The 24473-nt window shown below is 46.0% G+C and overlaps 1 protein-coding gene across 1 annotated transcript in view; it reads right to left on the reverse strand.

Moving 5' to 3' along the window:
• The window catches only part of SLC23A3 (solute carrier family 23 member 3), a 68820-nt gene that overhangs the window by 15751 nt on the left and 28596 nt on the right, over window positions 1-24473 (reverse strand). Inside the window, exons 4-8 of the mRNA XM_082262108.1 lie at window positions 21207-21280; window positions 18165-18346; window positions 4349-4469; window positions 4065-4257; window positions 312-565 (exon numbers count right to left, since the gene is read on the reverse strand). Of these exons, the coding sequence (XP_082118234.1) occupies window positions 312-565; window positions 4065-4257; window positions 4349-4469; window positions 18165-18346; window positions 21207-21280 (824 nt within the window). The remainder of the gene's footprint in view (window positions 1-311; window positions 566-4064; window positions 4258-4348; window positions 4470-18164; window positions 18347-21206; window positions 21281-24473) is intronic.

Raw genomic sequence — 24473 nt, forward strand, 5'->3', positions numbered from 1 at the left:
GAGTTTTTTGCCCTCATCGTGCTAATAGATTCATTTTCCAAGGTAATAGCAAGACATGAAAATTACACACAAATGCCAGCCCTTTACATAGGTTGAGTGACTACTGATGATGCTTAAATACTCCACAACGCATTTGATCTCCAGCCCTATGACTAAGCTCGAGGGGGGCGAGCAAATGCATTGGGGGCATGGCCTGGTCAGAGTCCAGGCTGAGGTTGCCACTCTGTTCACCTCCATAGGATTTCTCAGATGTTTGGCCTCTTTCCTTATTGAGTTTTTAAGTTACAGGTGTCACAAAACGTTTTAAATACCTGAGTGATTCCAGTAACGCCAGCACTTTGGACGTTAGATCCAGCACCACACACTCCCCCCAACATTCCAGAGAGGATATTTCCAACCCCCTCCATGCATATGCCACGGTTACAGGAGTGAAACGGAAGAGGTGGGCAGCTCAGCATCCGGGCACATAAGATATAACACCCAAGGGAAGACAGGCAGGAGGTCAGGGTAATGGCAGTTCCCACACTGAGAGTCTCCAGACTGAGCTGTGGCCATCCCCAGGCCCCTGTGTGAACAGAAGATAAGAAAGGTAAATCAGGAATCCATGAAAATAGTAAAAGTATGAGTCACACAGACATGGGAAAGTATAATTGTTTTGTTTTATTTTTAATGTTTATAAAATGTTATTAAACTCATATTTTATACAATAAAATATTATCAATATATAGATACGGTATAGATATATACTGTACGTATATATCACAAATGATAATTTATCTCATAATAAAGGATTCCTAAAGCACTATGGCTTAGTTAAAGAGACAGAGCAGCAGAAGTAGCTCCCTTTCAGATACAGCTGTCTCATACCCTCATACTGACTCTCTGTATTGAGCTGTCTCTAAAGGGAGCCATTACTCTGACTCATCCAGTTTGATGTAAACTTTTCACCCTGATCTATCAATCTCTGTAACCGCCAAGCTTTTTTTTTAAATAAATAAATTTGGTAGGGGTAGAGACCACTGAAATTAGCCAAGAGCTTCACTTCCTGGCTGAATAGAAAACAACATAAATTGTACAGGCACTATTTCATACATACCTCAAAAAGAAAAGGAAAAATGCTTTTAAAATATTTTTTAAGTCCTAATCATAATAAAGAAAATAAATATATATACGTAAAATCAATATATAACCTTTTAAAGCGGTGGTCTCCAAACTGTGGCCCTTTGTTTGCATTTATCTATGCCTATTCCGTAGCTATTCCTCCCACTAATACAGGACACTATTCCTCTAACAGACACCAACAACAAGGAGCCATTCCTTCCATTGAAACCAGCATTTATCCCACTGACACCATCAATTAAGCATTATTTCTCCCACTGACACCAACAATGGGACATTATTCCACCCACCGACACCAACAATGGGACATTATTCCATCCACTGACACCAACAATGGGACACTATTCCATCCACCGACACCAACAATGGGACACTATTCACTCCACCGAAACCAACAATGGGACACTATTCCATCCACCGAAACCAACAATGGCACACTATTCCATCCACCAAAACCAACAATGGGACACTATTCCATCCACCGAAACCAACAATGGGACACTATTCCATCCACCAAAACCAACAATGGGACACTATTCCATTCACCGACACCAACAATGGGACACTATTCCATCCACCGAAACCAACAATGGCACACTATTCCATCCACCAAAACCAACAATGGGACACTATTCCATTCACCGACACCAACAATGGGACACTATTCCATCCACCGACACCAACAATGGGACACTATTCCATCCACCGAAACCAACAATGGGACACTATTCCATCCACCGAAACCAACAATGGGACACTATTCCATCCACCGAAACCAACAATGGGACACTATTCCGTCCACCAAAACCAACAATGGGACACTATTCCATTCACCGACACCAACAATGGGACACTATTCCATCCACCAAAACCAACAATGGGACATTATTCCACCCACCGACACCAACAATGGGACATTATTCCATCCACTGACACCAACAATGGGACACTATTCCATCCACAGACACCAACAATGGGACACTATTCCATCCACCGACACCAACAATGGGACACTATTCACTCCACCGAAACCAACAATGGGATACTAATCCATCCACCGAAACCAACAATGGGACACTATTCCATCCACCGAAACCAACAATGGGACACTATTCCATCCACCAAAACCAACAATGGGACACTATTCCATCCACCGACACCAACAATGGGACACTATTCCATCCACCGACACCAACAATGGGACACTATTCCATCCACCGAAACCAACAATGGGACACTATTCCATCCACCGAAACCAACAATGGGACACTATTCCATCCACCGAAACCAACAATGGGACACTATTCCATCCACCAAAACCAACAATGGGACACTATTCCATTCACCGACACCAACAATGGGACACTATTCCATCCACCGAAACCAACAATGGGACACTATTCCATCCACCGAAACCAACAATGGGACACTATTCCATCCACCGAAACCAACAATGGGACACTATTCCATCCACCAAAACCAACAATGGGACACTATTCCATTCACCGACACCAACAATGGGACACTATTCCATCCACCGACACCAACAGCGGGGCACTATTCCTTCCACTGACATCAACAATGGGGCGCTATTTCTCCGACTGACACCAACAATGGGGTACTTTTCCTCCCACCGAAATCAATGGGACACTATTCCATCCACCAACACCAACAGTGGGGCACTATTCCTTCCACTGACATCAACAATGGGGCGCTATTCCTTCCACTGACATCAACAATGGGGCGCTATTTCTCAGACTGACACCAACAATGGGGCACTTTTCCTCCCACCGACACCAACAATGGGGCATACTGTAATTCCTCCCACTGATATAAAAGATGGAACACTATTCCTCCCACTAATACCAATGATGGGGCACTAAGGAAAAACAAAAAACATAGGTCCTGGGAATCCCCTAAATGTTAGAGAAATAGCATGCTTCTCAGTTACAGCAAATGGGTAGGTGTCACTAAAATACAAAGGCACAGACACCAAACCGGCTTCCACCAAATACTTTATTACAAATGTATTACAAAAACAGTATCATCACATTACAACCAGTGCCTCTCCTGGCCTTCTTTGACCCCCCCCCCCAGACCCCCAAGCACCCCCTGCACCCAGGCCCACTGCCCGCTTCCCAATACCAACAGCCCTCAGCTAGCTCAGAGCCACCCTTCCCTTCCAAACCCCCCCTATCCTGTTATGTGCCCTACCTAATGAAGAAGATGGCAACCCTAGAAGAAGAGGCACAGAGTAGCTCAGAGATCTGTGTTAAACCTCAATGGGTAAATATTGGGCACTATTCCTCCCACTAATACCAATGATAGGACCCTTTTCCTCATACTGACATTAACTAAGGGGCACTATTTCTCCCACTGATAATGAAGGGGCACTATTCCTCCCACTGAAACCAATGATGGGGCATTATTCCTCTCACTAATACCAATGATGGGGCACTATTCCTTCCACTGATACCAATGATGGAGCATTATTCCCCTCACTAATACCAATGATGGGGCACTTTTCCTCCCACTGATACCAACGATGGGGCACTATTCCTTCCACCAATACCAATGACGGGGCACTATATCTCTCACTAATAGCAATGATGGGGCATTATTTCTTGTACTGACCACAGGTGCTATGTAATCTTATTAACTTCCCCTGGCTGCCAAGCCCGAGGCACTGTTTCCTCCCATTGACCACAGTCTGGCCCCCAAAGTTTAAAGGACAGTAAACTGGCCATTCGTTTGGAGACCTCTGATATAAAAAATAAGAATTTTTCTGTTAAAAAAAAAAATATATATATATATATATATATATATATATATATATATATATATTTTTTATTTTTTTTTTTTTTTAATGAGAACCTGCTGAAGTTAAATACTGCACTTTACCGATGGGCCTTTACCATACCTTTGCTCACTTTATAATTTCATACCTATAGATGGAACCTGAAACCATGGGGCCGGCTCTGTAGTGTTCCCTCCATGATTAGCTGCAAACATGCGCGTTCTGTTGGTGAAGGATCCAGATGTGTTCTGTGCCAGACGGAATTCGCTCGGAAACTTGATCTGTTCATGTGGAACCCAGAATGTGTGCACCATCCAGACACAAGAAATGCAGAGGAACATCTGTCACAATGACCATAATTAGTGATAAAGGTAAATCACCGCACTGCGCTCATCTATATGAATAACTGTGACACAAGGACCCTGGACTTACAGACAACATACGAAAGACCGGCGCAAACTTCTTCCCTTCATCTCCCTTCTTATTCCAGATGTACACGGGGAAGTGAAGAGATCGCAGGGTTTGTGACAAAAATGTGATCACTGCGATGAAGCTGTAAAGGACAAACATTAGAGGTATTTAATGGTCAGCCTCAAGAGCCATACGACTACACAGGGGCTATGACTAACAGTCAAGTTGCATCTAAAGGAACTAGGGAATGCTGGGAATTTCAGTACATATAAAGACAAAAAAAGCAAATTGTCTTCAAGTCTAAAGAAGGCCATACGTGGGTCGAATTCTGAAAGAATTTTCTTATGAAAATCGTAACTAAGAATTTTCTTTCGAAATTCATACCATTAGTGGGCCATAGCAATGACCGATTTTTGTGCTGCCATCGAATTTGAGTGATTGGCATGTTGGAAATTTTAGGAAAAACTAACAAATTTCTAATCAATGATTGAAGAATTGTGTGAGAAATATAACGGAAAAACAAATGTGCATGAGCGCAAGAAAAGAAGATTCCCAGAAAGAAAAGAAGATTCCCGGCCACAAAAATAATTTATTGTAGCAACATGAGGTGACATGTTGGTAGCATGAAGGCTTGGTTGGTTGAATTTCAAAATCAATGGTAGCACCATTTAAACAGAAAACACACAAAATTTCTGATTTTCGAAAGAAAGTTTGTTTGGAATTCAACCCATGTATGGCCTGCATAAGGCTCGGCTCGGTTCACATCCATGCAGTTTGCTCTTGGTGTGTTCTACAGTGCATTTTGCTGTGTGTCTTGCATTTTTGCACACAATTTTACTGCGGTTTTGTCTTGTTTTTGCATTTTTTTAAGCTTTTTTTAGGGGCCAATTTGTTGTAGGGCAGATTAAAAAATGTAAATTGCGGCAAAACCGACTACCAGGGCGGGATACACACTATCCCAGGACCCATACGACCCATACAGAGTGGGGATAGCAGCGGAGACCCTGGGGGTCTCTGCTGAATTCTCTGCCCTGGGACCCCCACCAGACTCTAGGTCCAGACAGTGGGGAATGGGAGTGGGGGAAGCCCGCTCGTATGCAACCGTGCAAGACATTTAACTCTCGGGCCAGCCTCTGTCCCTGAGGCTATGTCACAGCCGACGCGTGTACCTGCGGTCTGCACACGCTCGCTGGCTGGGCTGGGAGACCACTGGATCTAGATTATCCAGCCAGTCGCCCAGTCCGGCAGTTGATTGTAGATCTCCCAAGAGAAAACAAAAAAGATTTAAGGAAGGAGAAAATTGCTAGGACCAGAGATCCCAGCCGGGAGCCTAGGTCCTTACTCCTGACTAGACAGATTAAAACTGATTACCTAGTGCTGAGAGAGGGGTTTTATACTAGCTGAGGATGGCCCATGGGTGAAGCCAGGTGTTTTTTTTTTCTGCCTAGTCCTACTCCTGGAGGAGGCAATATAACCTACTAGTTTTGATTTATTGAGTGCTCTTTGCCACCTCTTGCCACCCAGAAAACTAATTTGTATGGCGGTAAAGAGGCTGGACTTTAATGCCCACATTCCACATACATCCATGGGCGGCCAAGGTTTTTGTGCTGAGAGGGCGATCGCTGTGGGTTTCCAGCACAGTCACTGAGCTGTCATAGACTGGAAGCCAGCGGAACCAGCTCCTGATCATGTGACAATTGTGATAGCCATTAACAGTGATCACGTGATCAGGCAAGACTTCTAGCCACCAGACAAAAAGAGAAGGCTGCGATAAAAACACTGCCCCAAAGGACCATATATATATATATATATATATATATAGATATAAATATATACATATGAGCCGCCGGGCAGTGTTCTCCTCGCAGACTTTTCTTTTTGTTATGTGCTTTATTGGCCATTGAGACCCACTCAGAGTGAGTGGGAAGGTATTTGGAAGTTCCCAACCTTTTGGTAAGAATTCCATTTGACCACTGGTTCTCCTATTTAATATTGTTTTCTTCCAGCCACCAGACGTAAAGACCTTGTTACCTAAGAAATACAAATGTGTTAAAGAAAGCTTTTCTTTATATTTCGCTGAGTAAATACAAATTTTACATATGTGTATTTTTTTTATTTTATTTACAGCTAATGGATGGAGCTTAGGACTCTTTAATGTGGGAATAAACTCCCATGCATAATTTGTACTTGTAGGTAAGCCTATACCTACCTATAAGTACTGTAAATATCTCCTAAACATACACCCTTTAGAAGATATTATATATATACAGCCGGTGACGTCACTGATGCATTCGCTCTGAAGGAGCGGCTACCTGTGCGCATGCACAGGAGTGACGTCATCGCGGCTTTGGCCACTCACACAGCCGGAGTCTGCAAACCCAGAAGGAAGACCAGGTGAGAAACTGGAAGCACCTTCAGCATTGACAGCGCGGCGAAGGTAAGTTTCAAAAAACGTGCTTGTATATGATGCATACTGGCACAATATGTCATTGCCTTGCAGGTTGAAAAAAAAAAACACTAGTTTACTATTGCTTTAACAGACTTAAACATGCCTTGTATTTGCCTAAATGAAGGTCTAATTCATGGGTCTCCAAACTTTCTAACGAAAGGGCCATTTTACTACCCTTCAGGCTTTCTGGGGGCTGCACTGTGGCCCTGGTGAGTAAACAATGCTTCATCATTCCTATCAGTGCTCCCCTCATTGGTGTCTGCAGGAGGAATGGTGCCCCCTCATTGGTGTCTGTGGGAGGAATCGTCCCAATTGTTATCATGAGAAGGAATAATGCCCAATCATTGGTGTCAACGCAAGAAATTGTGCCCAATTGTTGGTGTCAGTCTGAGGAATAGTGTGCCTTGTTTTTGGGGGAGCAATAGTATCTTAAGGGCCAGAAAAGGGAAGCAAAGGGCTGCATCTGGCCCCCGAGCCACAGTTTGGAGGCCACCGGTATAATTGATCCAGAGGAATAACCCCCTTTCCACCTTCTGCAGGCTAAGGAGACCTTAATTTAAAGTATTAATCAGAAAGAGAGAGCCTGAAAGCAATCAGCTTTAGAAAACCAATAATTATCTTTGCATCTTGCATCCTGGGTGTAACATGTACTAAATGTGTAGTTATAAAATAAATATTGTATAATAAAAGTACAAAAATAGATCTAACACTTTAAAAAAAGGATCTACTAAAAAAAAAAAAAAAAAAAGTAAAATATCACAAACCCAAAACGATATTAGTTTCCCATTAAAAGGACAGCTTCTCTCCAGATTCATTGTTTGTACCATTTGAGATGTTGTTATTACAAAATAGTGATAAACATGAGTTACAATTAGGGTTGAGCGGACACCTAGATGTCCGTGTTCGACGGGTTCGGCCGAACTTTAAAAAAAAGTCCGGGTCCGTGTCCCGGACTTTTACCGAACTTTTCCCGGACACCGAACCCCATTGAAGTCAATGGGGACCCTAACTTTAAGGCACTAAAATGGCTCTAAAACACCAATGGAAAGGGCTAGAGTGCTGCAAATGGCAGCAAAACGTAGTTAAGAGCATGGCAAGTGCTCTGCAAACAAATGTGGATAGGGAAATAACTTAAAACAACAAAAAAAAAACAGAAAAATAAAACAATGTTCTTCATCTCTGAAGGATGAGGCCCATATGGAGTAGGAGGGAGGTTGAGGTGGTGGTGGATGTGGCGGTGTCATAGGCGTGCGCACAGGGTGTGCCTGGTGTACCTGGGCACACCCTAATCACCTAGGGCACATAGCATTATCGCTCTGTTTGCCAGTGAGGAGATGGGAAAGATCTCCCTCGCACCTGCTCTGCTCTATTTCTCTTTGCCAGCAGGGAGAGTAATGTATCGGGGCCATGTACATGTAGGCAAACACATGCATGTGTATTTCAACTTTGGGGTGCACACCCTAATGCAATAGGCTGCGCACACCTATGGGCGGTGTAGGTGGAAGCGGCGGTGGAGGAGGACCAGGGCCGGATTAAGAGCATCATGGTCTTGGTGCTGAGGATTTTGAAGGGCCTTAAGGGCCGTGCCTTGGCATGCACCCAGAGGAGGAAGGGTGCAGCCATGCATGCCTAATTCAACATGGGATGCTGTCTCTGAAGCCCATAAACACATCCATGCATCGGCAACTGTCCCTCCTTGTCCGGCCTTCGCGCTGTGTGGGGAGGTTCTGAGGGTGCTGCCTGGGGAAGCGAGCATAGAAGCCAGACTTCTGTGTTTACAAGTGACAGAAGAGCGGTCACAGTGAATATGGCCAACCCGGGGCCTATATAAAAGGTAGGGGCCTGCATGGAGCTGCAGCTCCAATAGCCCCTACGTTAATCTGGCCCTGAGGAGGAGGACGAGGTAGCCAACACTGCTTCTTTTCACAAATTTTAAATGAGGGTACACCCCAAAAGAGTGAGAAAGAGCAAAAATGGAACAATGGCTGGGTAAGGTCGGTATCCATTGCTATTCTGCACAAGGTACGGAAAAGTCCCGTGGGATCCATGCCTGGTTCATTTTAATGAACGTGAGCTTGTCCACATTGTCTCTGGACAGGCGGCTGCGCTTGTCTGTTATAACACCCCCAGCCGTGCTAAATACCCGTTCAGATAATACACTGGCTGCAGGGCACGCCAGCACCTCCAAGGCGTAAAGGGCAAGCTCAGGCCATGTGCCCAATTTGGAGACCCAGAAGTTGAAGGGGGCAGACCCCTCATTCACTACATGTAGGCGTGTGCACACATACTGCTCCACCATGTTGGTAAAATGCTGCCTCCTGCTAAGACGTTCCATCTGAGCTGCTGGTGCTGCTGTTTGTTGTGGCGTGCTGACAAAGCTTTTCCACATTTCGGCCATGCTAACCCTGCCTTCTGAGGTGCTGGCGGTGCCCTGGTTGCGTTGGCGACCTCCTCCTCCTCCTCCTCCTCCTCCTCTGCCTTGTGCTTCCACTGCGGCCCCGCTGTCAGATGGGAATGCCAGCAGCATGGCGTCTACCAGCGTGCGCTTGTACTCGCGCATCTTGCGATCGCGCTCCAGTGAGTGAATTAAGGACGGTACGTTGTCCTTGTAACGGGGATCCAGCAGCGTGGCCACCCAGTAATCAGCACAAGTTAGAATGTGGGCAACTCGGCGGTTGTTGTGGAGACACTGCAGCATGTAATCGCTCATGTGTGCCAGGCTGACCAGAGGCAACAAAAGGCTGTCCTCTGTGGGAGGTGTATCGTCCGTGTCCTCTGTATCCCCCCAGCCATGCACCAGTGATGGCCATGAGCTGGCCTGGGTGCCACCCTGCTGTGAACATGGTTCCATCTCCTCCTCCAGCTCCTCCTCCTCCTCATCCTCCTCATCCTCCAGAACTGTGCCCCTGCTGGACAATTGTGTCCCTGGCGTTTGTGTGTGCAGGAACCCACCCTCTGAGCCCCTTGCGAATGACTGCCCTGAAAGCCTTGGAAATGTTACCTCTTCATCCTCCTCCTCATCCTGTGCCACATCCTCTTCCATCATCGCCCGAATTGTTTTTTCAAGGAGGCATAGAAGTGGGATAGTTAAGCTGAGAACGGCGTCATTGCCACTGGCCATGTTGGTGGAGTACTCAAAACAGCGCAACAAGGCACACAGGTCTCGCATGGAGGCCCAGTTATTGGTGGTGAAGTGGTGCTGTTCCGCAGAGCGACTCACGCGTGCGTGCTGCAGCTGAAACTCCACTATGGCCTGCTGCTGCTCGCACAGTCTTTCCAGCATGTGCAAGGTGGAGTTCCACCCTGTGGGCACGTCACATATGAGGCGGTGAGCGGGAAGGCCGAAGTTACGCTGCAGCGCTGCCAGGCGAGCAGCAGCAGGGTGAGAACGCCGAAAGTGCGCACAAACGGCCCGCACTTTCTGCAGCAGCTCTGACATATCGGGGTAGTTTTTAAGGAACCTCTGCACCACCAAATTCAGCACATGCGCCAGGCAAGGGATGTGCGTCAAACCGGCTAGGCCCAGAGCTGCTATGAGATTTCTCCCGTTATCGCACACCACCAGGCCGGGCTTGAGGCTCGCTGGCAGCAACCACTCATTTGTCTGCTGTTCCATGCTCCTCCACAACTCCTGCGCGGTGTGTGGTTTGTCCCCCAAACAGGCAAGTTGTAAAACTGCCTGCTGTCGTTTACCCCTGGCCGTGCTGAAGTTGGTGGTGAAGGTGTTACGCTGTCCGGATGAGGAGGCGGTAGAGGATGAGGAAGCGAAGTAGGAGGAGTTAGGAACAGGAGGCAAACTGAAGCGCCCTGCAATCCTCGGTGGTGGAAGGACATGCGCCAAATTGCTATCCGCCTCAGGCCCATCCGCCACTGCATTTACCCAGTGTGCCGTTAGGGAGATATAACGCCCCTGACCGTGCTTACTGGTCCACGTATCGGTAGTTAGGTGGACCTTGGCACAGATGGCGTTGCGCAGTGCACACCTGATTTTTTCCCCCACTTGGTTGTGCAGGGAAGGGATGGCTTGCCTGGAAAAGTAGTGGCGGCTGGGCACGACGTACTGTGGGACAGCCACCGACATAAGGTTTTTAAAACTGTGCGTCTCCACCAGACGGAATGACAGCATTTCAAAGGCCAATAATTTTGAAATGCTGGCATTCAGGGCCAGGGATCGCGGGTGGGTAGGGGGGTACTTCCTCTTCCTCTCAAGTGTTTGGGAGATGGAAAGCTGAACGCTTCCACGGGACATTGTGGAGATGGTTGTTGGTGACCCAGGTGGTGGTGTTGCTGACAGATCGTCTGTTTGCGGGGTGGCAGGTGCCGGTATCACTACAGATGTGGCTGGAGCGGCCGAGACTGCAGCAGAAGAGGAAGCAGGATGAGCCAGAGACGTTTCTTGGTTTTGAAGGTGTGTACTCCACTGCAGCTCGTGCTTTGCACTTAGATGCCTGATCATGCAGGTTGTGCTCAGGTTGAGAAGGTTTATGCCTCGCTTCAAGCTCTGATTGCACAGGGTGCAAACCACTCGTGTCCTGTCATCAGCACATTTTCTAAAGAACTTCCACGCTAGAGAACTCCTTTGAGCTGACTTTGGTGCGCTCGTTCCCTTGCTGCGTTGGGCAGTAGCGGGCGTAGTGTCTAGGGCACGGCCGCTCCGCTTCTGCACCCTGCTCCCTCTTCTGCTGTGCTGGTGGCTCTGTGCGACCACCGCCTCTTCCTCCAAACTACTCAGGTCACCTGCATGACGTTCATTCCATGTGGGGTCAAGGACCTCATCGTCCTCCACATCATCTTCCACCCAGTCTTCACCCCTGCCCTCCTTGTCGGTCTCCACAATGCTGAACGCCGCAGCAGTTGGCACCTGCGTTTCGTCATCATCGGAGACGTGCTGCGATGATCCTTGCATGTACTCATCTTGAGAAATAAGTGGTTGGGCATCGCTGCACTCAATCTCTTCCACTTCTGGGGCAGGGCTAGGTGGATGGCCCTGGGAAACCCTGCTGACAGAGTCATCAAAAAGAAGAAGAGACTGCTGTATGGCTTGGGGCTCAGACTGCTTGCCTGATTTGCAAGTGGGTGAGGTGAAAGACGGTTGGACATCGGCTGCAGGTGCCAACTGTGACCTTTCTGCAGTAGACTGGGTGGGAGACAATGTGAAGGACCTGGAGGCACTGTCAGCAGCAAACCAATCTACTATCGCCTCCACTTGTTCTGGCCTCATCACTTCTAGGGGCGTATGATGCCCTACCAAATACTGATGCAGGTTCTGTCGCCTACTCACACTTGAGGAAGGTGTTTCACTTGTGCGTGTAGCTGGCACAGATCGACCACGTCCTCTCCTTGCAACAGGAGCTCTAGCAGCAGCACCACCACGACCCAGGCCACGGCCCCTATTTGACGCTCTCCTCATATTTCTGAAATTTAAGATCTTGCCCTAGAAAGGTCTTTATTGAATAGCGGAACAAAAGAACAACAGTATCGCACGGGTGTATCTCACAGTCAAATATGCAAACTATGCCGCAATTTAATGTTTTTTACACCAAAAGGGTGTGTATTGAATAGCGGAATAGGATAAAAAACTGTGTATCTCACACGTACAAACACAGACTAGGCCCGATTAAATTTTTTCCTACCCTAAAGGGAGGATGAGGAAGAGGAGTATGGAACAGGCAGCACCCTCAAAGCTTCAGAAGTATGAGATGAACCCCAAAAACTTGGAAAGGTGGATCTCATACGTACCGACATAGACTATTCCGCAATTTAATTGAGCCACAAAGGTTTTTATTGAATAGCGGAATAGGAAATATGATCAAAAAAAAGTGTATGTTTTTCACACGTACAGAAGCACACTAGGCCCCAATTACTATTGTTTGTACACCTAAAAGGATGGATGAGGAGGAGGAGGAGTATAGAACAGGCAGCACCCTCAAAGCTTCAGAAGTATGAGATGAACCCCAAAAACTTGGAAAGGTGGATCTCACACGTACCGACACAGACTATTCCGCAATTTAATTGAGCCCCAAAGGTTTTTATTGAATAGCGGAATAGGAAATATGATCAAAAAAAAGTGTATGTTTTTCACACGTACAGAAGCACACTAGGCCCCAATTACTATTGTTTGTACACCTAAAAGGATGGATGAGGAAGAGGAGGAGGAGGCGTATAGAACAGGCAGCACCCTCAAAGCTTCAGAAGTATGAGATGAACCCCAAAAACTTGGAAAGGTGGATCTCACACGTACCGACACAGACTATTCCGCAATTTAATTGAGCCCCAAAGGTTTTTATTGAATAACGGAATAGGAAATATGATCAAAAAAAAGTGTATGTTTTTCACACGTACAGAAGCACACTAGGCCCCAATTACTATTGTTTGTACCCCTAAAAGGATGGATGAGGAGGAGGAGGAGGAGGAGTATAGAACAGGCAGCACCCTCAAAGCTTCAGAAGTATGAGATTGTGTTCACTGTACCCCACAAAGATTGTGTTCACTGTACCCCACAAAGATTGTGTTCACTGTACCCCACAAAGGTTTTGTTCACTGCACCCCACAAAGATTGTGTTCACTGTACCCCACAAATGTTTTGTTCACTGCACCCCACAAAGATTGTGTTCACTGTACCCCACAAAGATTGTGTTCACTGCACCCCAAAAGGATTGTCTTCTCTGCACCCCACAAAGATTGTGTTCACTGTACCCCACAAAGGTTTTGTTCACTGCACCCCACAAAGATTGTGTTCACTGCACTCCAAAAGGATTGTCTTCACTGCACCCCACAAAGATTGTGTTCACTGTACCCCACAAAGGTTTTGTTCACTGCACCCCACAAAGATTGTGTTCACTGTACCCCACAAAGGTTTTGTTCACTTCACCCCACAAAGATTGTGTTCACTGTACCCCCCAAAGATTTTGTTCACTGCACCCCACAAGGATTGTTTGTCTTCACTGCACCCCACAAGGATTGTCTTCACTGCACCCCACAAGGATTGTCTTCACTGCACCCCACAAAGATTGTCTTCACTGCACCCCACAAAGGTTTTGTTCACTGCACCCCACAAAGATTGTGTTCACTGCACCCCACAAAGATTGTGTTCACTGTACCCCACAAAGATTGTGTTCACTGCACCCCAAAAGGATTGTCTTCTCTGCACCCCACAAAGATTGTGTTCACTGTACCCCACAAAGGTTTTGTTCACTGCACCCCACAAAGATTGTGTTTACTGTACCCCACAAAGGTTTTGTTCACTGCACCCCACAAAGATTGTGTTCACTGTACCCCACAAAGATTGTGTTCACTGTACCCCACAAAGGTTTTGTTCACTGCACCCCACAAAGATTGTGTTCACTGTACCCCACAAAGGTTGTGTTCACTGCACCCCACAAAGATTGTGTTCACTGCACCCCGCAAAGATTGTGTTCACTGTACCCCACAAAGGTTTTGTTCACTGCACCCCACAAAGGTTTTGTTCACTGCACCCCACAAAGATTGTGTTCACTGTACCCCACAAAGATTGTGTTCACTGCACTCCAAAAGGATTGTCTTCACTGCACCCCACAAAGATTGTGTTCACTGTACCCCACAAAGGTTTTGTTCACTGCACCCCACAAAGATTGTGTTCACTGTACCCCACAAAGTTTGTGTTCACTGCACCCCACAAAGGTTTTGTTCACTGCACCCCACAAAGATTGTGTTCACTGCACCCCACAAAGATTGTGTTCACTGTACCCCACAAAGGTTTTGTTCACTGCACCCCACAAAGATTGTGTTCACTGTACCCCACAAAGATTGTGTTCACTGCACTCCAAAAGGATTGTCTTCACTGCACCCCACAAAGATTGTGTTCACTGTACCCCACAAAGGTTTTGTTCACTGCACCCCACAAAGATTGTGTTCACTGTACCCCACAAAGGTTTTGTTCACTGCACCCCACAAAGATTGTGTTCACTGTACCCCCCAAAGATTTTGTTCACTGCACCCCACAAGGATTGTCTTCACTGCACCCCACAAAGATTGTCTTCACTGCACCCCACAAGGATTGTCTTCACTGCACCCCACAAAGATTGTGTTCACTGCACCCCACAAAGGTTTTGTTCACTGCACCCCACAAAGATTGTGTTCACTGTACCCCCCCAAAGATTTTGTTCACTGCATCCCACAAGGATTGTCTTCTCTGCACCCCACAAAGATTGTGTTCACTGTACCCCCCAAAGATTTTGTTCACTGCACCCCACAAGGATTGTCTTCACTGAACCCCACAAGGATTGTCTTCACTGCACCCCACAAAGATTGTGTTCACTGTACCCCCACAAAGGTTTTGTTCACTGCACCCCACAAAGATTTTGTTCACTGCACTCCAAAAGGATTGTGTTCACTGCACCCCAAAAAGATTGTGTTCACTGCAGCCCACACACAGAAAAATGGATGTGGATCACTGACACCTGCCTATCTCCTATCCCACACCACACAGCAATATCGATTGTAGTTTGTAGAACACACTTTCCCTAAAATTCAGCAGACTCTGTCCCTAACAGGATTGAGAAGAGATCGTAGATCAGGAGAACTAAGTGCAGACCCCACCCCACACAGCAATATCGATTGTAGTTTGTAGAACACACTGACCCTATAATTCAGCAGACTCTATCCCTAAAATGCCTACAACTCGCCCTGCCTAAACACTCCGACCTGTCCCTCAATTCTATCCGGACACAAATGGTTTTTTCCTGCCTATCTTTCCCTAATCAGCAGCCAGCACGTTGATGTGTGCTCTGTCCCTGATCTAAGCAGCATAATGACGCCGCTGCGGCTGCCTCGAACTTATAAAGACTTGGTCACATGCTTCAGACGGCCAATCACAGCTACTGAGACATTTGCAGGCATGGCTGGGATGGCTTAAGGCACACCAGTTAAACGATTGTTGATTGGCTGTTGAAAGCCCGCCATGAAAAGAGCGCCAAAGCATGCAAAACCCGGAAATAAAACGACCGAACACGGATTTTTACCCGAATATACAGTAAAGTGTCCGTGTTCGTGTTCGGGTAACAAAAATCCAATTATTCGGTACGAACACGAATAATACAGTCCGTGTTCGCTCAACACTAGTTACAATATGTATGACAACTAATACTTTGCTACATGAAATGTGTACTTCCTAATGTTTCGGAGTTCTTTGATAAGTCCTGGATGTTTTGATATACTGTGGATTGTATTTTTTATTCTTTGTAATGAATAAAATAAGATTAAATATAAAAAGACACTTTGGCCTCTCCTTGTACTTAGTGACATTAAGGGCTCCTATCAGAGTTTTGCCATTGAGTTCTAGCTAAAACATACAGTATGTGCTGCAATACTAAATAACATCCCAAGATGGCACCACAAGTAAAGTTTGTACTTCTACAACATTGTCCTAAAACTGTCACTAACATAGGCCATCCGCTCCTTCGTTTTTTACTTTCTCGTACTGCTACAGAACCACAGCTGATGGTGGTGGAACATTTAGGTGTTTTAACCACTTGACCCTGGGCCTTGGCCAATTCTGACATTCCTCTCCTACATGTAAAAAATTTAATTTTTTGGCAAGAAAATCACTTAGAACCCCCAAACAATAAATATATTTTTAATCGGAGGCCCTAGGGAATAAAATAGTGGCTGTTGCAATTTTTTATGTCACACGGTATTTGCGCAGCTGTTTTTGCACATGCAATTTTTTGGGAAAAAAATACACTTTAATGAATATTAATGCACAAAAACTCAATACAATACCCAATTGTTTGTAAAACATTAGGCTAGGTTCACACACCTGCGGCCGTGCGGGCCGAGGTTTGCGCAGGCACGAGAGTCCATTCATTTGAATGATGCTTACAACAATAACTCCAGTGGAATCTATATATTTTCATGGAATTAGTACTGTAATACACAATCTATTCATGGACATATAATAGAGTTCTAAGTGCTCTCATAGAGTTTTTCTTGATGCTGTTTCATTCATTTGAATGGGCTGCTGTTCTCCGGGACATGCAGGAAAGAAGTCCCTGCACTATTTTTCAAATCACAGCCTGCAAGAGAACCGATGCCCAATGCGGGCGACGTCCCATTAGGATTAACAGCACCCGTCCGCAGGTCCTACATTTTTCTGTGTGGGTGGTTGCGGCTGCCTGTATTTGTGCGGGTCCCACAGTGGAACCACCCGCACCTAGCCTAAAAGATGATGTTACACTGAGTAAATAGATACCCAACATGTTACGCTTTAAAACTGTGCACGCTTACGGAACGGCGACAAACTACGTTACCAAATAAACCCCATAAGTGATGCTTCAAAAGCCTTCACAGTTTAGAGTTACAAAGGAGGTCTGGTGCTAGAATTATTGCTCTCGCTCTTTGCAGCAATACCTCCCATGTGCGATGCGATCGCTGCTTACGTATGCGCATGGGACCAAGGCATGCTTTCGCCTTTGCGCATAAGCATGGTGCGATGGAGATGCTTTTAAAAAAAATTTATTCTAATATTCATTTGATTTGATTTTTTTTTTACACTGTAAATTTTTATTTTTTATTACTTGTATTGCTATCACAATGAACAACATCCCTTGTGATAGCTGCAGCAGTAACAGGTCCTAAACCCTAGATCTCTCCTCTGCCCTTAAAAGCATCTGATCACACCAAGATCAGTTTGATTGGATACTTTCACAAGCCAGTAATGGCTTGTTTACATCCCGGTGAAACGTGGAGTGACAAAATACTCATCACTTCCGGTTTCATATAGCATAGAGATGATCATCCTTGATCATCTCCATGGTAAGCCAGCAGAACCGCCGGCTTAAGTCCCAGGTTTCCCAGTGGAACAGGAGAGACCACAAGTGATCCAGCAGCTAATTAACTGCTCGAATCGCTTTTACATTGTACAGCATCACCGGCTGAAAAAAAAAAAAAATTTTATACCGTGGTCATGACTGTAGCTGCAGCCATGACCCCGGAATAACCACTCAAACCTGAGGATGTACGGGTACATCGTTGGGCGGCAAGTGCATAAGGTTTATTGCAACAATAAATATCTACATTTAGCGAACCATGGTAAGCCAGCGGAACTGCCGGCTTAAGTCCTAGGTTTCCCAGTGGAACAGGAGAGACCAGAAGTGATCCAGCAGCTAATTAACTGCTCAAATCGCTTTTACATTGTACAGCATCACCGGCTGAAAAAAAAAAAGAAATGTATACCATGGTCATGACTGCAGCTGCAGCCATGGCCCCGTAATAATCACTCAAACCTGAGGATGTATGGGTACATCGTTGGGCGGCAAGTGCATAAGCTTTATTGCAACAACAAATATCTACATTTAGCGAACCCTCTAGAAACGATTGGATGCCCCATTTTTAGGATTGGATTAGGCTTACCTCAAGGAGATGCTCCAGTTGAAGGAACAGAGCTGGGCTGCTGGCTTGTAGTAGGAGAGGCCAATGATGGACAGCGCCGGGGCAATGACCATTGGGCCACAAAACTGAAGAATCCATCCCCAGAGCCCAAAGATTCCTGTAAGAACCTGGAGAACTCCTGAAACTAGTAGTGCCCCTGAAACCTGAAAAAAAAAAAAAAATACAGTAGTAGGTATTATACACGATTACAAAATGTCCAACTGGCCGGTGTAAAATCTGGATGGCAACATTGATGATAGTGTGAGTAGTGGGCTGCACTGTGGAGAGGTGGATAGCAACCTATATCCAGCCAAGGCTCAATCTGCACAAAGTCTGTAGGTTCACTCCGTTTGTGTATATTGGTCTCCATCAATAGTCCAAATGCAGAGATGGATTGGAGCATTTGTAGAGGCCGAAAAAAAAACAACATATGTGACATATCTCTGCCACTCATGCACATTTCTCTATGTTTTATCCATGTAAACACTGGACTACCAGCCTGTAATACACCTCCATTACCCTCCATTTTACATTTTTCAGTGCTGTGATAGTTTGACAGACAATAACTCCACCATGGACCCAACTGAATCTTATACCAATCTGTTGGCACTATATAAATCCTGTATAATAATAATAATAATAATATACCAGGCTGGTATTGAGAGGGTTAAACCAAGGAGCTTGGTAATAGTGCTCTAGTTACAATAATTGCATATGTCATACACAGAGGGAGGAAAGGTGAAGGGGTTAATGTACAGATGTGAAGGATAAGAGAGGTGAAGGGGTTAATGTACAGATGTGCGGTATAAGAGAGGTGAAGGGGTTAATGTACAGATGTGCGGTATAAGAGAGGTGAAGAGGTTAATGTACAGATGTGCAGGATAAGAGAGGTGAAGGGGTTAATGTACAGATGTGAAGGATAAGAGAGGTGAAGGGGTTAATACACATGAGATGAAGGATAAAAGGGTTAAAAACAAACCTACAACTGCTGCTGCTTTAATTTATTGATTCATTTGTTAGGAAGGGGTGAGCTTACCAATGTCAACACTATATTGTTCACATTTGAGAATCACAGCATTCACATGGAACAGAGCAGCTCAGATTGGCTCTCTACACTGTGTCTGTAATTGGACAGCTCAGTTCACAGCTGGTAAACGGACATAGCAGCTGCCCTAGGGTGATTTGTGCCGTGCAGTTTAGAAAAGGCACTGCAGAGATAAACGTCCACCACTATGTTTAAAGACGTATGGTGGTAGATAAGTGGATAAACAGCCCTGGAAGTACAGAAGAAGGCCTGATGATCTAACAGAAATGCACTCAGCTCCTAAGTCCTGTGTGGGCTAAAAACCCATGGGGGTTTAGTGACTAAAACTAGAGTGCAAAATCTGGTGCAACTGTGCACAGAAATCAGCTTCCAGGATTTTTTTGTCAAAACGTAATTGAACAAGCTGAAGTTAGATGCTGATTGGCTACTATGAAGAGCTGCACCAGATTCTGGGTGCACCAGTTTTAGTGAATCTCCCCCACAGTATTTCTAGGCAGTGAGTGGTGTCAGCCCTGGCTAGTGTCTTTTGCTAAATTATTCAACCACTCCCACTCCCCACCAGTAACCTCTCCCACTAAAAATACTTATTGCATACTTTCAATGTTGTTCTGATGGCTTTAATACTTTTTGCATTGTTGACCAGGAGCCATAATGAAATCTGGAGCTCTTACTTCGCTCTGACTTCACCTGCTATATAACGGTTATTGACTCTGAAAGTATGGAAGTTACAGACTGCCAGGCAATTAGCATCTTTATTTGGAGGTAAACAATGGCAGCCTACATGTTTGCCTCAATGCAGGTTTACTTTAGAGCCCATTCACACTAGAAACTGCAGTTCCTGTGCGATTCAGATGCGGTTCTGTGCGGTTTCAGCTCATTCACTTTGAATAGGCTGAATTCGCACCTCATCAAAAGTAGTGCATGCAATACTTTTTTAAATGCACGGCAACCGCACCCATGTGATCTGCTGCAGGCCACAGCGGGCAAACTCATTGTGTTTACGACCTGCCCTTGGGGTGTCACTAAAGTGTTACTAAACCCAGGAGCGTGCATTCACTATATCTGGTCTCCCCAGGAGCCTGCATTCACTATATCTGGTCTCCCCAGGAGCCTGCATTCACTGTATCTGGTCTCCCCAGGAGCCTGCAGTCACTATATCTGGTCTACCCAGGAGCCTGCAGTCACTATATCTGGTCTCCCCAGAAGCCTGCATTCACTATATCTGGTCTCCCCAGGAGCCTGCATTCACTATACCTGGTCTCCCCAGAAGCCTGCATTCACTATATCTGGTCTTCCCAGGAGTCTGCAGTCACTATATCTGGTCTCCTTAGGAGCCTGCATTCACTATATCTGGTCTTCCCAGGAGTCTGCAGTCACTATATCTGGTCTCCCCATTAGCCTGCAGTCACTATATCTGGTCTCCCCAGGAGCCTGCAGTCACTATATCTGGTCTCCCCAGGAGCCCGCAGTCACTATATATGGTCTCCCCAGGAGCCTGAATTCACTATATCTGGTCTCCCCAGGAGCCTGCAGTCACTATATCTGGTCTCCCCAGTAGCCTGCAGTCACTATATCTGGTCTCCCCAGGAGCCTGCAGTCACTATATCTGGTCTCCCCAGGAGCCTGCAGTCACTATATCTGGTCTCCCACAGTACACAGAACATGGAAATGCAATTATGTTAGTAAATATAAACTGCTAAATACCCTTTCTCATCAGCAGTATATAGCAGTCTTGTGACTTCTATCAGTGTCCGGCCAAGCACTGGCTAAAGCTTATAGGAGGTGTTTACATTCTCCTCTGACTGTCCTATGAAGCTGCAGAACCCCTGACCCTCTGTCTGGACAGTGCTGATCACATGCACCCTCCCAAAAAAAAAAAACTCTCTCTCCTGCTAGTAACAAACTTCCTGTCTGAGGGTTAGAATTGGCACCCTAGAACAGGAATACATAGCACATACCACTTACAATGTCTTACTGACCTCTCTGATTGGCTGGAAGTCAGGCTGCAGATGTCCACATTCAATTCCTGTACAGTTTTCTTGGCCCTGGGATACTTGATGGAAAGAGTTAAACAAAGTAATTTCATGAAAAATAAAAAAAACTTTGTACAATCCAATTTTTCTCTGTTCTAATTTTCTGCTGGAACATTCTATAATTCTATTACCATCTTTTTACTCAAGGGAACAGCCAAGACACATATTTCTCACAATGGAACCAGAACATCAGCTTCAGGCATGTTTTCATTAAAAGGATTAAGTTAAGTCTTTGTTTATTCTTGTATTGGGTCCTACTCATGTTCCTGTAGCTATAAAAAGCTCTTTGGAAATATTTTACGGATATACCAGACCCATTTTTATCATTCATTCTTCACATAAATCCACAAGATACATGTCAGCACTGGAAAAATGACCTTTTCAGATATTCCACTTACCTTCAGACCCACTCATCTCCTGCGTCTCTTATCTTCTTCACCGCCTCCATTAAGAAGCTGAATTGAGATGTTGAAGAAGAGCAGTGACAAAGGAATGGAATGGGGAGCCTGGGGACGGTGAAGAAGAGCAGTGACATAAGAACTGAATGGGGACGGTGAAGAAGAGCAGTGACATAAGAACTGAGTGGGGACGGTGAAGAAGAGCAGAGACATAAGAACTGAGTGGGGACGGTGAAGAAGAGCAGAGACATAAGAACTGAGTGGGGACGGTGAAGAAGAGCAGTGACATAAGAACTGAGTGGGGACGGTGAAGAAGAGCAGTGACATAAGAACTGAGTGGGGACGGTAAAGAAGAGCAGTGACATAGGAATGGAATGGGGAGCCTGGGGACGGTGAAGAAGAGCAGTGACATAGGAACTGAGTGGGGACAGTGAAGAAGAGCAGTGACATAAGAACTGAGTGGGGACGGTAAAGAAGAGCAGTGACATAGGAACTGAGTGGGGAGTCTGGGGATGGTGAAGAAGAGCAGAGACATAGAAATTGAGTGGGGACGGTGAAGAAGAGCGGAGACATAGGAACTGAGTAGGGGCGGTTAAGAAGAGCAGAGACATAGGAACTGAGTGGGGACGGTGAAGAAGAGCGGAGACAGAGGAACTGAGTAGGGACGGTTAAGAACAGCGGAGACATAGGAACTGAGTACAGACAGTGAAGAAGAGCAGAGACATAGGAATTAAGTGGGGATGGTGAAGAGGAGCAGAGACACAGGAGCTTAGTGGGGATGGTGAAAATGTGCAGAGTCATAGGAACTGAGTGGAGACGGTGATAAAGAGCAGAGACATAGGAATTGAGTGGGGATGTTGAAGAAGAGCAGAGACATCGAAACTGAGTGGGGACGGTGAAGAAGAGCAGAGACATAGGATTTGAGTGGGGACGGTGAAGAAGAGCGGAGACATAGGAACTGAGTAGGGGCTGTTAAGAAGAGCAGAGACATAGGAATTAAGTGGGGATGGTGAAGAGGAGCAGAGACACAGAAGCTTAGTGGGGATGGTGAAAATGTGCAGAGTCATAGGAACTGAGTGAAGACGGTGATAAAGAGCAGAGACATAGGAATTGAGTGGGGATGGTGAAGAAGAGCAGAGACATAGGAACTGAGTGGGGACGGTGAAGAAGAGCGGAGACAGAGGAACTGAGTAGGGACGGTTAAGAACAGCGGAGACATAGGAACTGAGTACAGACAGTGAAGAAGAGCAGAGACATAGGAATTAAGTGGGGATGGTGAAGAGGAGCAGAGACACAGGAGCTTAGTGGGGATGGTGAAAATGTGCAGAGTCATAGGAACTGAGTGGAGACGGTGATAAAGAGCAGAGACATAGGAATTGAGTGGGGATGGTGAAGAAGAGCAGAGACATAGGAACTGAGTGGGGACGGTGAAGAAGAGCGGAGACAGAGGAACTGAGTAGGGACGATTAAGAACAGCGGAGACATAGGAACTGAGTACAGACAGTGAAGAAGAGCAGAGACATAGGAATTAAGTGGGGATGGTGAAGAGGAGCAGAGACACAGGAGCTTAGTGGGGATGGTGAAAATGTGCAGAGTCATAGGAACTGAGTGGAGACGGTGATAAAGAGCAGAGACATAGGAATTGAGTGGGGACGGTGAAGAAGAGCAGAGACATAGGATTTGAGTGGGGACGGTGAAGAAGAGCAGAGACATCGGAACTCAGTGGGGACGGTGAAGAAGAGCAGAGACATAGGATTTGAGTGGGGACGGTGAAGAAGAGCAGAGACAAAGGAGCTTAGTGGGAGCAGTGAAGAAGTGCAGAGACATAGGAACTGAGTGGGGACGGTGAAGAAGAGCGGAGACAGAGGAACTGAGTAGGGACGGTTAAGAACAGCGGAGACATAGGAACTGAGTACAGACAGTGAAGAAGAGCAGAGACATAGGAATTAAGTGGGGATGGTGAAGAGGAGCAGAGACACAGGAGCTTAGTGGGGATGGTGAAAATGTGCAGAGTCATAGGAACTGAGTGGAGACGGTGATAAAGAGCAGAGACATAGGAATTGAGTGGGGATGGTGAAGAAGAGCAGAGACATAGGAACTGAGTGGGGACGGTGAAGAAGAGCGGAGACAGAGGAACTGAGTAGGGACGGTTAAGAACAGCGGAGACATAGGAACTGAGTACAGACAGTGAAGAAGAGCAGAGACATAGGAATTAAGTGGGGATGGTGAAGAGGAGCAGAGACACAGGAGCTTAGTGGGGATGGTGAAAATGTGCAGAGTCATAGGAACTGAGTGGAGACGGTGATAAAGAGCAGAGACATAGGAATTGAGTGGGGACGGTGAAGAAGAGCAGAGACATAGGATTTGAGTGGGGACGGTGAAGAAGAGCAGAGACATCGGAACTCAGTGGGGACGGTGAAGAAGAGCAGAGACATAGGATTTGAGTGGGGACGGTGAAGAAGAGCAGAGACAAAGGAGCTTAGTGGGAGCAGTGAAGAAGTGCAGAGACATAGGAACTGAGTGGGGACAGTGATAAAGAGCAGAGACATAGGAACTGAGTAGGGAAAGTGATAAAGAGCAGAGACATAGGAACTGAGTAAGGAAAGTGATAAAGTCCAGAGACATAGGAACTGAGTGGGGACAGTAATAGAAAGTAGAGACAAAGGAATTTGGTGGGAACGGTGATGAAGAACAGAGACCTGGGAACTTAGTGGGGATGGTGAAGGAAAGCAGAGACATAGGAACTGAGTGGGGATGGTGATGTCAGGGTGTGTCACAGCTAGTTAGAGAACACTGAAGAATCTGTGTGGGGAGA

The sequence above is a fragment of the Pelophylax lessonae genome, assembly GCF_965119305.1.
Source record: "Pelophylax lessonae genome assembly, chromosome: 6".
Taxonomy (NCBI): Eukaryota; Metazoa; Chordata; class Amphibia; order Anura; family Ranidae; genus Pelophylax; species Pelophylax lessonae.